Below are 15,148 nucleotides of genomic sequence, written 5' to 3'. Positions count from 1 at the left end.
TATATGCTAAATTCTCAATCCACAAACCCTCTACACAATAAAATAAGCTTACAACCAGCAGACAAAGATACAAACTACCTATCCAGAAAAGATAAATTAAACCCATAGAAACCCCTAGAAATAATCGTGACAACCTCATCAAGTTAGAGATGCACTGAAACAAACATACACATCTGCCTCCATCTCCTCCTCTGTCAATTTCCACCTGCCTCCTCTTCCGCTCCTTCAGCCTCTTTTCCCGCTTACCTCCCCAATGTCCAATCATGTATTGCCTTAACATCAACCCACAATATACAATAAAATGTCTTAAATATAGGAATGGTTTTTACACTCTGTAACAGAAATCTTCAAGTAGTGTTTGAAATGCATCCCTGCTGCTGCATTCAGGGTCACTAAGTTCCATGGCCTTGTTTTTCAGGCATTCTTAAGTGAGAAAATATAGCAAGACAATTGAGATCATCCTCATGAGTAGTTTGCCAAAAGGGGTATGATGTAGACTTCCATTGAGTATCAAAGTGAGGGTTTAGAAGGAAGAGATTAATGATTACAAGTTATGAACAAAATAGGCTGTCCTCTGATTACACAAATGCATCTATAAGCCTTCTCTGGATCTGCCTCTAACCAGAAACAAACTAGACCAAGCAATGCTGCCCATGGTTTACTTCATTCCCTTTGGTTTTCTTCAGTATAATCCCAGTCTACACCAGCTATCAGGACTGTGGCCACATCCTGGACTTTCACCTCATAGAGAACAGCCCTTTCTTTGTCAGCCTGTTGTGGAGGAGTAAACAGAGAGGCTATATTTCCACACTACCATGAGTCCTTACTTACTGGTGTCTCATTCTGCTACAACACCTGGAAAGGGAGTCGGACATTAAGGTCCAATCCTCTTGCAAATGTCACCTTGCCAGTGGGTGTCATTACTGTAAGATGCTGGGCCTATCAGAGCAGTTGAAAGAATAATAGAAGTAGGAGCCCTGGGCCAGAGAGAAGACTGCAGGGGGAACTCAGGTTGAAAAGGACTATGTGTGTACTTATTTAACTGTGTTTGGAGGCCAGAGCTGGGAGAAGATAGATACAGATAGACACTAAGTAGGGCCTGAATCCAGAGCACAGGTCTTTCCTAAAGACATTAGACTGGCAAAGGTTTCATACTTACACTTTAAGGGATGGTGGCAAACAGTTAAGAATTGGTTTCTGCATAAATAAAACAGCAATGTCTGCTGAGTCTGTGGAAAGGAGTTTGAAGGCTATGTGGAAGACTGCCAAAAGATTTCAAATAGCTGTTGGGGAAATAAGTTAGGCCTCTTAGAAAAGCAAGGAAAGCTGGCCTGTAAGGCTGAAGAGGAAGAGGTATAGAAAAGAACTTTATCAGGATGAAGTTTTGTTGGAAGACGGACTAGAGGATCAAGAAAGCAAAAACAATGTTGGACAAAGATGTTGGGAAGATGGCTGGTCAAGGGACAGCCCTGTGCTGTACAAGGCACAGATCAATTAACGAAGGCTCAGGGGGCTCAGAAAAATCAGAATCTTATGAAATAAAAATTTGGGTACTTCAGCATGAGGGCAAAAGAGCAGGAAAAAGCAAAGTCAGTAAAGAGGGGAACAGTGAATCTGAATACATTTTTATTCTTCAGTTGGTCCCATTTTTAACTTTCTGTTCTTCCTGAGATCTATGTAAGCCAGGCTGCTCTCAGACTCTAAGGCTGAAACAATCCTCCTGTACAGACTCCTGAGTAGGTGGAAAAAGTGTGTCCTACCAGGCTCAACAACAAATGCTTAAATTTGAAATGCCAAAGATGATCAGTTTCAGGTGATGCTGGAATCCAGAAAGTAGCCACCGCAGCAGGTAAGGAAGTCAGAAACTAAATAGCATTGTTACTTAAAGGCCAACCCATAAGAGGAGTCATTTTAGGGGGAATACAAGCTACCTTGGAGAGTTGAGGACAAACAAAAAAAACTTATTCTATGTACTATCATTTCATTTATAGAAACTAAATTCAAGGTCCCAGGCACTGGGGAAGTTGTGCACTTCCCTACAGCTGAACCGATTCTGTTGTAGATAGTTGTCTGAATCCAGACATCTCAGGGACAACTTATAAGAAGACAAGTGTCTGAGTCCAGCCACTTCAAGGACAACTTCTTTATCTTGATGGCAGTGCCAAATATGTCATGTTCTCAGGCCTAGAAATGAACACCTATCCCACTTCTCCAAATGCTTTCTTAATTGTCTACTAGCTGGTAAAGAATATAGAAATTGCTGTTATCTAAACTGAGGGGCATAAGTTGTAAAAACATATAACTAATTGCCTGTTATGTCAACTACAAGCAGCTGACCTACTCATTGCTTTACCCCCTTATCACCCTGAGCTCCAGACCTAATAATGTCTAGGAGAATGAATTAAGGGACCTTAAATCCTGGATATGGCCCAGTCTCCAATGACTACTCCCTTGCTTAACCAATGTAAAGATACAACTGGGTAACACTGTAGCTCAGGTCCCCTGTGCTTTGTGTTCCTATCCTTTACAAATGAAATATGGCTTCTCCTTGGGGACAAGGTTCAGATCTTGAAATGGCTGCCTCCCTGAATACTCAAAAAATAAAGCTGTTGTTTTAAAGCTTCTGTCTCTGAATCGGGTTTTCTTGGCTTCCTTCCTGGACCCAACAGGAGAAGTCATATGTAAAAGAAACTTAGAAGTCAGCTGTCAAAATCATCTGGGGGCCTAATCAGGTCAAATACTAAAGAAAGGAGCAAGGGAAAGGCAGGAGTCTTGAAAGATTTAAAATAGGACAGAATCAAGCATTGGAGTGAGACTTTGGGTAAGAATGGCAAGCTCATGTCCTAATTCAGACATAAGAAACATACGGAGAAGTATGGTCAGACCAAGGAAGAGGAAACATCATTAGAGATGTTGAGGATAGCTGATGTTTGCCTTGGGAAGGCTGCAGAGGAAGTTTTGGTAAAGAAGGAATAGTAGGAGGTTCAGGAAGGTGTTAGAATCACAAAGAAATATGGAAGAGCCACCAAGAGAGGCCAGACCATGTGGCTTACATCTTGTGCAATGGCCAAGGACAACAGTGATGTGGGTAACACTGGCCACAAGATGTCCAGAAGTAATCCCAGTAAATCCGTGGTGGAAAGAAATGAAGCTTCAGGAAGAATTAGTTGAAGCCCAGCCCAGCTTCCAACAGACTTGCAGTCCAAGTGAACAGGCTGGGAATGTAATTACTTGGCTTGCCACTGTATTCTAGAAACTACTGTCCTCAGTTTGTGAAGTCCAGTTTGCACATAAGTATAGTAAGGATAACCACCTCAGGGGATGCTGGGAAGATTAAATAAAGCCATGCACGAGGCATCTAGCTCCGGATTCAGCACCAAGTTTTACCTTAAGCCTGACATCAACGACATACTTCACAAAATGAAAAAAACAAAAAACAAAAAAAAACATTGTCATAAGAGGAGAAATGAAATGGTTTTTTTTTTCAGTCAAAATGAGCAAAAAGGGAATCCTTCCTTTCTAGACTAAAACATAGGCAGGAAGAAAGGGAAGCCTGTTGGCCTTGTGTCACTGGAGGTGGGTGGGGTATCAGTTCCCTGAGTGTGTGAATTCTGAACCTGCTCACCATACTTACCCAGGAGAAAGAACCTGTACCGGGCCTTGTTGCTGTGGCTCCCATCTCCCCAAGTGAACCCCAAGTGTCCCATATTATCAAGTTGCTACATGCTTACATTTACAAAGAAAAGCACTTAGGAACTGAACACTACTGCAATTTATTCTGCAGAGAATTTTAAAATTTTGAAAGTTAATGATTTTTAAAATTACCATAACTTTTGTAAGTGAAAAGTCCCATATGTCATCCATCAATGAAGCTGAAATAGTCCATCCAGTCCCACCCAGATAATCTCAGTCAGTGAAATAAATGACAATATCAGCCCAGAGCCAGTAGAATCATAAGTAACAATAGTATCTGACTAATGTTGGAAGCCATAAGCTGTGTGTGGAGAACACAAGTTATATATTTATTTCATTGCATACATACAGGTGCACATAATATTCTGGCCAATTAAATATAAAAACTGGGGAAAGAACAGTAAAATTAAGAGTGGTTTGTATTCCATTTTTGTATTTTACTCAATATTCTATAATAGAACATACTATCTATTATTACAAAAAAGACAAACTTGTAAATGTATTTTAAAAGACTGAGTAAGAATGCAATTTGCAGTGGCAATATCTCCTCACAGATATTCAGAATGAGCATAAACAGAAATGTCGGCAATATGCCTTTAGAGACTACTCAAAGACTAGTCTGTTGGTTTATGTTAAGGCGGACATGACCGGACAGTGGAGAGGTAGGCTGGGAAAAGGAGGAGCAGAAGAGAAGGGGGGATTGCTACAGGAGATGGAAGCAGACATCTGTGTTTCTCCTGGTGCATCCCTTCATAAATAAGGTTATTATCAATGTTTCATAAGAGACAGAATTGTACAAGATCATTTGATTCACCTAGGTGGACAAATTATTTATCAATTGGATCAGAGTGTTTTTGGTGTGCTCTTTGATGTGGTGACTTAACTGAGTTGAAAGGATGTACTGGTGGGACACATAAAGCCCGCTCGGATTGGGGTGTATGTGTGTAAGGCCTGGCAACAAGACGCCAAACCTGGGACAGAAGCAGTGAACTGCCTGGGAAGGAAACCCTTGTGGACAGAGTCCGTGCACTCGGCTCCGTGTTAGAGCGGCGTCCACAGAGTGAGATCACTGGGGCCGATAAAAGACTAAGCCATTCCTATAATTTACTGCAACACTAGTCCATGAATTTCAAATTGTTTAAATTTTAAATATAGATATAACATGTGCATTCTAAAAGATTCCAAGGCACTGTATCACTTAGGACGTTGAAGAGCAGTGATTCTCTACCTGTGGGCCACAACCATTTTGGGGGTCAAATGACAGGGGTTGTCTAAGAAAACTTCCCAAAGCCAGAGTTTAAGAAAACATGTGAGATCACTCAGTCTCAGGGTCCTATAAGCCATTTTCTCAGTCTCTATCAGAAAGAAAGCAAGAATGTGAAATAGCTGAATTTCATGGTATACAAGTAAATCTGAATAAAGGGGTTCAGGGTGGTGAGAGTGAGTAGAAACAAAGTTGGGGCACAACAACTAAAGCTGATGCTAGAGGGTCTTGAAGTTAGGACAGTATGAGAATAGAAGATGACAAGGTACAATCTCCTCAAATCTATAAAATAGCATGGCAAGATCCCCCCGGCCACAGAATGGGAAAGACCACTCAAGTAAGAGAGGTAGCATTTAAAAACAAGTAAGAGCATTACTTGAAATACTACACACTGTAAATTAATGTGCTTAAAAGTCCCCAAAGTAGTTTGATATAAAACTGGTTTGAAGACGGCAGTGTCAATGAAAATGGCCACACACCACATGGTGCCTCTCTTGGAGCCAGAGATACACTACACTGTGAAGGATGAACCACAGATCACTCCATTAAGGAAAGAACTCTTTATTATTTTCTTCAAAATATACACCTTGCATTAAGTTTTCTAACAGTACAATAATAAATACTTTGAAAAGCACAAATTTCATCATAATCCAGTTTCTGGAGATATCTACTGGGAAGGTTTAAAATGAATCTTGCAGAAGCCTTTCTTATTTGCATACATGCACATTCATACCAAAGAAATACTTTGCATTCTGTTTCTAAACTTGCCATTTTCTATATAATTATAAGTATATGACCTAGATAATTATAATTCTATATATTCAAGCATTCAACAGCTAGATAATACTTCACAGCATGGATGTAACAATTCATTTAATCTTTTTCCTCTTGACACTTTAAGTTTCTCGCATGTTTTCACTAATACAAAGTTTTTGTGAACATACATCTCATGACATTTGTTTGACTATTTTTGTCAGAGAGTTAAGTGTCACTATCAGAATGACACCCAGATTTGCGGATAGCGAGGTAGTACTGATCAGCACAGTAGTCAGGGCAACCCACAGTTACATAACCAAGACTCCAAATCTCATGTGCAGACCATGGAGCAGAAGAAGGATTCACCCAGAAAATGGAAGGCTAAGGACCAGCCAGAAAAGCCCTAGCTCCTGACTTTCCTTGTGAAGAGATCCACACAGTCACCTGCTGGAGACAGACAGCTGTGAACTGCCAGCTCTTCTGCCCTCAAGCCAGTCAGCGGTCCCCATCTGCATATAAGCCTGGACAGCCTGACTCTGACAAAGACCATCTGGAGAGGCCAGGAGGAGATGCATGGGACACAAAGCAAAGAAACCTAGGCACGTAATTAATTCCGAAAGAGAAGGGGCAGGGCATGAAAGATGAGATCAGACAGACAGACAGACAGACAGACAGACACAGGTTTACCTTCTGCATAATGTAGGGAAATGGCACTGGACTTCATGGTGATCCCTCTGACCTGTTCATCTTCTCTGCTGTCCATGTACCTTAACTAGAAAAACACAACACATGTATCTTCACTTTCCAGTGACTAAAATGTAACATTATAATGGGCTTAGATTCATTTCAACATATAAGCTATACACAGCTCTGGATGGTTTAAGTGGTAAGGTGCTGGAGAAGTGAGGTTTGTCAGAGACAAACTGAAAGGCATTGCCACAAATACACCACTGCATCCCCAGAGTGTTGCTCATCTATATCTCAGCCAGAAAGCATCCAATAGTTCACAAAAATCCACAAAGGGAGCTGGAGGGGTACTTGATGAGATCCAAAAGAAACAGAAGGTCTTTAGGGCATGAGACTTAACTTTTCCCCAAAGTAACAGATCTTAAACATGAAAACAGTTTTCTCCTTTTTAAAAGAACGGCATAGTAGAAATATCTACAATATCAAACCTCAGCAGACGGCTTTCCCAAAGCTTTACTGCTTATAGATAAAGTGCTACTTGGCATTACGTCAATAATTCTCTCCATTATAAATTCGTAACTTATGTAGTCTCGTCTGTCAATAAAAATCCTTGAAAATAACGTGCTAATTTCGATCGACACGCCTTCTCATCCCACATGAACTCCTTGGTTTTCAGAAGCACTTCCATCACCATAGCTATGGGACCCACAGCTATTCTGAATAGCAAGCTTTCAGCCTTATATAATAGAGAATATAAGATGAGAGATCATAGATATATCAAGTCACAGTTTGGTGCTCAATATTAAGTTCCCAAGCCAACCATTTTGATGGATGTACCTATGAGTCATTCATTATTATAAGATTCTCTTTCCAAGGCCTTTGGTCCAGGGAGGGCACATTTTCCCAATGTAGGGGAAAACCAAGGCACTGAGGTGGAGAGGGTGATTGGGAGATAGTGCACCACTGTGAAGACAAGTAGAGGGGGAGGGGGATGGGAGCAGGGTGGGCGAAGGGGATAACATTTCAAATGTAAATACAGAGAGTATCTAATAAAAACTTTAAAAAACCAACCAAACAAAAAAGATTCTCCTTCCTAAACCTACATTTACTGATCCAGTCTACCAGTGGTAGACACATGTAAATTCACTCTTTTGAAGTAATGTGAGTGAGCTGATAAGAAGTTTGGATTGGGACTGAAGAAATGGCTCAGTGGTTAAAAAGCACTGCCGGGTTCAATTCCCAGCACACACATGGTGGCTCACAATCATTCATTAACTCCAGTTTCAGGGGATCTGTATACAGACATGCTTACAGGCAAAACCATCGATAAACATAAAGTTAAAATAAATAAATGTAAAAAGAAAAGATTTTAGTATCCTATCTCTGGTACACTCTTTAGAAGTGACATGTTGGAATCACTAAAGTTACACATCTTCAATGCTACCAGATATTTCTACATTTTCCCCCAAAAGTAGTTGGACTAATCTCCACTCAACAGTAGAGCACCGCTCTGGTTTCTCCATAATCTCATCAATTTCTAAACCAGATGCATATTTCATTTTTTACATATGTACTTTCCCAACATTTCCTGTCCTGACGTAGCTATTTGGCATTCATCTTCCACTAGCATCCCATGTAAAGTTCACTTTCTATAGGTTACATTGCACTTTTGTTTGGGATAGGTATTATAAAGAGTCTCTGATTATTATTTGTCCGTTAAATGTTTGTTGGATTTTCCTAATTAGAAAGCATTTTTTGTTTTTTTTTTTTTTTCACTTTGTGGCATACCTTATAAAAATGCTATTTATTTTAATGGAGCAGGATTAATCAACTTTTATACAGTAGATTTCATACCGTAGACTGAGAAGGTAAAATCTAGATATCTTCCCTTATGGTCACAGAAGTAACATCTATTACAATTTTCTTAAAAGCTTAAGCTTTTTGTAAATTTTAAGAAATGCAGGTGGCGTTTGTTTGCTAAGTACAAGTTAGCTCAGTATTACTTTCACATAACTAACTTCTCAAAGACCCTTTACTGAAGCCATCTTTTCTCCACAGATCTGAAGTGCTAGAGCTATAATCAGTCGAGCTCTCACATATGTATGTTTCCAGTTCATCACCCAATATGATAGCCCAGCTTTTTAACCACGTTACAGACCATTCACAAGCCATACCATCTTATAAGACAGCACCACATCCTGCTCTTGGGACTTTAAAATGGCATAGGGTATAGCCAATCTAATTAGGGGAAAAAAAACCCAGAATTTTCCCCAATTTGCCAAATATACAAATCAACATGAAACCATCAAGTTTTTAAATACTGAGTCTGCCAAAACAGGAACATGATATAACTTTCTTATTTGAGTTTTCTTTACAATAATTTTAGCCTAAATTATATGGTAGATTTAAAAATCTTTTGTCGTCTTATTGCTGTGTATTTCTTTTCAATGACTTGTACATTCTGAATCATGCTAAATTCTTTATTTATATTCTAACAGTTTATTAGTTTTGACCTTTTAATCCCCTGGAACTGGAGTTACAGATAGTTATAAACCACCATATGGGTGCTGTGACTTGAACCCAAGGCCTTTGCAAAAACAACAAGCACTCTTAACCATGGAGCCAGCTCTCCAGCCACTTAGTTTTACTTTTCTACGAAGTCATAGCATTTATTAGCGAACAGCATTTCCTTTCCAAAACTCACAGTATTTTTTTTGCCTTATTGTTATAGCTGTAATCTCCAAATATTGTAAACTAGAAGTTAAAATACAAACAGCACAAGGATACAATAACCAATCTTACATATTTACAAATAGAAAAGTTTTAATATTCATAATTAAATTAAATATTTATTATAATTTTTTATAAAAAAAACTTAAGTAAGATTATCTTCTAAACCTATTTTGTGAGAGGGACTTAACACAATAGTGTTAAATTTTACTGGATATCCTTTAATCCATTAATATAGTCATATTTAAATCATTCTTAAATTGCTTGAGATATTCAACCAGTTATAAAGAACCACCGTTTTAAATTATACTAGTTTAAAATAGTTTGCTAGTAAAGAATGTTTTAGGATTTTATTTCTATTTACTTTATGTGTGTAAGTGTTTTACCTATATGTATGTCTTGTTCACAGTATCTACAGACCAGAAGAGGTCATAGAAACCTCAGGAAATAAGTTACAGAGGTTGTGAGCCATCATGTAGATGCTGGGAACAGACCAAGAACCCAGGTTTTCACAAGAGCATCAAGTGAGCTGTAAAAGTAACTTTTTATCCCAGTTAGAAGGTTGACATAAAATTCTCCTCTCCTGGTAACCTTGAAAAGAATTCTGAATTATCATCTACTCCCAGGACTTGGTGGGTATGCCCTGTGATTGACAAGTATACCCTGTTGCTGGGTTTCTCTCTATAGATTTTTACTGTTTCAGGTAGAACTAAAATTCAACTTCTTAAATGATCACAGTACTTATTTACTGGCATAAGGTTAATAATTATTATATCCTAGTTCCTTTTTCTCCCATGTTTTGTTTTGAAGAATTATTATTTATTTATTTTATATATAAGTGTACAGTGTAGCAGTCTTCAGACACAGCAGAAGAGGGTAACAGATCCCATTACAGATGGTTGTGAGCCACCACGTGGTTGCAGGGAATTGAACTCAGGACCTCTGGAAGAGCAGCCAGTGCTCTAGCCACTGCGCCATCTCTGCAGCCCTGTATCCTAGTTCTTAAATCTGTATGGCATTGCTCACTCCTATTATCACCCATCCCTCGTCCTTGACCTATCTTGCTGATGTTGTCAGCTCTACTCATCTTTCATTCAGTCAGTTCAAAGATCTATATATGCTTTACTTCATCGATTTCCTAAGTACAATGAGTACAATGGCTTTAGCTGGTTAAAGTACCAAATATGCCTCAACAATGGAAATAAAAGTTTTTATCATAGTGATCACAAGTTGTTTATACTGCTGTAATTTTAATTAACAAACTTTATAGTTTAAAACAATTTATGTCTACAGAGAATGTAACAAGTATAGCAGTCCTCACAAACTCCCTCCCAAAGGCTTCGCTTATTCTTTACCCTGTCATGACTGGGTGGTGTGCTGTATCCTTACAACTGATAAGCCAATGGCGATAAGTTATTCAAGTCCTGGATATAAAGTATCACCCTGGATACTTTAAGTGTGGCTGTAAGTTTAAACTTGTTAGCTGTCTTTGGCTTCCCTAGTGCTTTCTATAACATATCTGTTTTCTACCTCCCTTAACTACACCTTATTTTATTTCCTCTTATGTTGGTTACTGTCATTCTGCCTTCCCAAGGGGAAGGAAGTACTTCATAACTAAGTCCAACCTGCCAATTCTCACACAGACAGCCTCAAATTTCCAATCTTACCTTCTAAGTTTCCAGTGTCCACTTTGTTGATTCAATTTTGTTTCTCTATTTTCTCATCTCATTATTCCTGATCAATCCCGTTGATTACATACTAGGTACTAGGTCCATTACAGAGAGAATTAACTCTTTATTTTGTTACTATGAAAAATGTTATTCTAAATTCTTTAAACATACAGGTAGAACACATACTCTTTCTTTTAAAAGTTATGTTTGTATTTGTGTGTGTGCATGCAAGCACGCATGCAAACCCTGCATAGAGGTCAGAGAAGTAGGAGTGGTCTGCCTAGATATCCATGTAGATTCCCAGAATCCAATGCAGGACAAAAGGCTCCACACTTTTCCCTACTAGGTCACGTCACCAGCCCCTAAAACAGAACCTTCAACATGACCCTCAGGCCTTTCTTTGGTTCTTAGATTACTGAGGTTAATCTTCAAGATCTTAGGTAACTGACACATTCTGTTGGTCTCTAGGCAAAAGCTCCACTCCAGCAAGTACAATGCACAGAAACTGGTCTTTATTCTTCCCATTTCCCATCACATAATGATGCTCTCAAAGCAGCCAACACATCCACCAGTGAAGACTTGTGATCATGTGACTGCTGCCTCGCCACGTCACTTCTGCATTTATACAATATAGGATTAATACAGTGCAACAAAACGCAATGTGGAAGTGAACTTTTCTCAACATCTATTTTATAATAACTTCATGGGTTGTCAGTTTCTTCTACATGCTTACATCACTAAAGGACAAAGCAAATGGACCATAATGTCACAGAGAGCTGATTAATACTCATCAAAATACAACAAGCATTCACCAAATCCAACAACATACCTTGCCTGCCAAGCGGCTGGAGATGATTCCATTACTGGATATAAGACAATCAGCAAGGGTAGTTTTTCCTGTTAAAACAACAGTAATTACAATACATTTGCTCAAAGGAGTTAGCATTCTATAATGCTGTATTATCTCCCTGTAGACCCCTCCAATCTCACTCGAAAAGGTGTCAGATTAACTTTAAGAACAGAAATTTTCTTAAGCTGAGGCAGACTTTACAAGGTAAAATATAGTAAACTTTTTAACTGATGAGGCAAACCACTATGAGATCAAAATACAAACCATCTCTTACAATGTTTACTATTAGTTACTATAGTTACAATAACTAGCTTTAAGAAATCAATCAAAATGATTATAACTTACCAACCAAACAAGCTCTAAAAGCTCAGAAAAATAGAAGGGCAACAATAGTGTTTAGCTCAGAAAAGTATTCTGGGTAAATCATCACCAGGAAAAAACACATTGTCTTCTGTGGTATTTACCTGTGTGACCCTGGCTGGCATTTGCCAGTTAAACTGTTACACTTATTTAATAAGAAAATTTGTTTTTCTATTGTTGCCCGAGGAGGGCTACACTGAAGGAGCCAATGCAATCCAGTTAAAAACTAAACCTGGAGTCTATTGTATAATAAAACAAAGTCTTTGCATAATCAGATATTCATTTACAGTTACCTTTATTAGTATACTCCAAAGTTAACACAATTTCAAGCATCATAAGCAGGTACCCATGCTTAAAGAATGATAAGAGCATATTCAATGTCCACAGTTGGGTGGGCCTAACAAATGTTGGATTTTTTTCTACAATACAGCTTTTTGTAGTCTGTAAATCCATAGTCTGTGGAACCTGTATAACAGTATAAACCAGAGTCTAATCAATGGGACCTTGAAGATCTTAAATAATGTGTCAGTATATAATTCTAGAACATCACCTTCCTGCTGTGCAACAGAGCAGAATTCATTGTAAGTACAAGTGTGGCAAACACACATTAGCATGCACCACAAAAGAGGAGACTTTGAATTACGAGGCAAGGCTGAGTCCCTTGCCTAATGTTTGATGTTGGATATACACATACTAGTCAATCTGCCATCTGTTTCTCAACAGAAAAAAAAAAAAAAAAAAAAAAAAAAAAAAAAACACCAAAAACCTTTGGCTAGATTCCATATCCTCCAAACATGCACACAGAATCATAGGCCCACAGCCACTGATTATTTGTTTGAAACTCAGCATTAGCTGCTAGGTCTTCCTACAAGTGATCCGCCCTCTCTGTTTCAGTACTGCCTTCTCTTCAGAGCTCATGTTAATGACAAGAGTCACCAAGCCTCTTTCCTGCCTTTTAACCCACCCAAGCACCTTTACCAGTCTAATTTAATCTACAATTTGAATACTTTGCTCTTGCTTTATTTTTTTTTTCCTAATGGCCCCCAACACGCTAATAAAAATGTTAATGACTATTATTTCACCGACAAGAGATTCTTTCTCATTATCCACCGTTTACATAGGCTGTACACTGACACTCCAGTGTAAAGTAATTTGAAAAAAAAAACACCCTCAGAGCTCAGGATGTCTAACAGAACAGATGTTCTCAGAATGTCAGAGCTGGAGAACTTAATACTTCCTTAGAGCCTCCCAGGAATGGTGAAGTCTGTGACAGGATCCTTCTTGCTTCTTCCTCACCTTAAAAATGCTAAGTAGCTTTGGCTTCAAACAGGCTTCTAAATGCTGTTTAGAAGAGTTGCAAATGACTCAGAATAAAGCAGAGTCAAGGCAATGTCTACTCGAAGCCTATCAACAAGCACCTGCATGTCAGCCACACCTGCTTCTGGCCCTGTTTACACCTCCACTTGCACTGCTTGTCTCCCCCTATCACCTATAGCCCCTAAGGGCCTATCTAACAATTCTCTTTAACCAGTTTGGCCACCCAATTCTCCAGTTCTCAAAACTCTTATCCACATCCCCCAACCCCCATCTCATCCAATCAGTCCCTAAAGCCTCTTCAGCAGAGTAAGTGGCCTCATAAATGTCTAGCTCCAGATAAACCTAACAAAACGTAGCAAATGGTCACTCAGTACGTGATGAATTAAATAGGATTTATAGGAGATACATTCTACCAAAACTGCACACATTTGCCATCTCAAAAAACTTTTCCGTATTGTAAAACATAACAAAAATTGAAAATCAAAAGCATTGTGTGACATAGTGTGCAGAACACTAGGCACCAGTTAATCCAGTTAATTTATTTCAAACATTCCACAGCACGCTTCTCTGACATCACACATACACACACACACACACACAACTTTTTTTTTAAAGAATTATTAATTTTATTTATATGAATAGTACACTTCACACACATCAGAAGAGGGCATCAGATCCTATTACAGATGGTTGTGAGCCACCATGTAGTTGCTGGGAACTGAACTCAGGACCTCTGGAAGAGCAGCAGTCAGTGCTCTTAACCACTGAGCCATCTCCCCAGCACGCACCCCCCCCCCCAACTTCTTATCAAGCATTGCTTTCATCGCTCCAATGAAACAGTTAATAAAAATCAATTTTAAAAGTCTTACCGTGGTCAACATGAGCCAAAACACAGATATTCCTAATGTTGGCAGTGTTCTTCTGAAGTTGAATCATCTTATCAAGACCACTGAGCACCATGGTTATTTCCTGTGACTAAAAATTAAATACAAATTAAAAATGGTACAAAATCTAATGGGGGTTGCACAACAGCAAAACAAAAACAAAAAAAACAGATGAAGGAACTGAGATGTAGATCCTTGGGCATACAAGCCACCTCAGATTCCTTAACTGAGAACCCTATGAGTATTTAGCCACGTCTATTTCCTTCTGACCCTGACGGGATAGAGTTGTTTGGGCCCAAGTTCCATTGTAAAGTCCACACATTCTGCTGACAGTACTTGTGGAGTGCGCTGGGAGTTTCCGGATCTGCAGAGGGATGAATCACGCAGCAGGGAGCCAGGTACAGAGACACGGGGAGGGGGGTAGAGACACCCTGCTTCAGTCTCTCCCACACACAAGCGTACAGAGGTGCCCTGCTAAGTGACATACACACATACACACGCCCTTCCCTACTTCAGCCCCTCCTGAAAGTCTGTCGTTCTGTCACGCTTGCTGGCTTTCACCAGACCTAAGAAGTTCGGCTCTGTGACCGCACTGGGTGTCCTTAAAAGTTTCGGGTCACGTGATTATAAACACAACAGGTGCAGGACACATCTATCCCTCTCCCCAGTTAGAAAAGCAAACCGAGGTCTGCAAGCCCGTCCTCCGTTTGGGTTCCTGGAGTCGTTGCCGCCGAGGGTCCCGGATCCCTAACAAGGTGCAGCTGCTCCGGATCCTCCTCGCTCAGCCCTACCGACACGAACCCCTGGGTCTCCGTCACCGTCTCGTCGCCGGCATCCCTAGCAAGTCCCCCCACTCACCTGCTCCACGCCGCACCTCACTCACACTTCTAGGTTCCAGTAGCTCAAGCCGGAAGTCGCAGGAGCTGAGGGGCGGAGC

General features: G+C 39.6%; 1 protein-coding gene across 1 annotated transcript in view; it reads right to left on the bottom strand.

Moving 5' to 3' along the window:
- Positions 1-15,125, bottom strand: part of EFL1 (elongation factor like GTPase 1) — a 123,599-nt gene extending 108,474 nt beyond the window's left edge. Inside the window, exons 1-4 of the mRNA XM_080914572.1 lie at positions 15,070-15,125; positions 14,197-14,302; positions 11,630-11,697; positions 6,401-6,485 (exon numbers count right to left, since the gene is read on the bottom strand). Of these exons, the coding sequence (XP_080770698.1) occupies positions 6,401-6,485; positions 11,630-11,697; positions 14,197-14,287 (244 nt within the window). The 5' untranslated portion in view covers positions 14,288-14,302; positions 15,070-15,125. The remainder of the gene's footprint in view (positions 1-6,400; positions 6,486-11,629; positions 11,698-14,196; positions 14,303-15,069) is intronic.
- Positions 15,126-15,148: the final 23 nt, after the last annotated feature.

The sequence above is a fragment of the Micromys minutus genome, assembly GCF_963924665.1.
Source record: "Micromys minutus genome assembly, chromosome: 3".
NCBI classification, from domain to species: domain Eukaryota; kingdom Metazoa; phylum Chordata; class Mammalia; order Rodentia; family Muridae; genus Micromys; species Micromys minutus.
The sequence above is the reverse complement of the archived record's forward strand: the minus strand, read 5'-3'. Positions and strand labels throughout refer to the sequence as shown.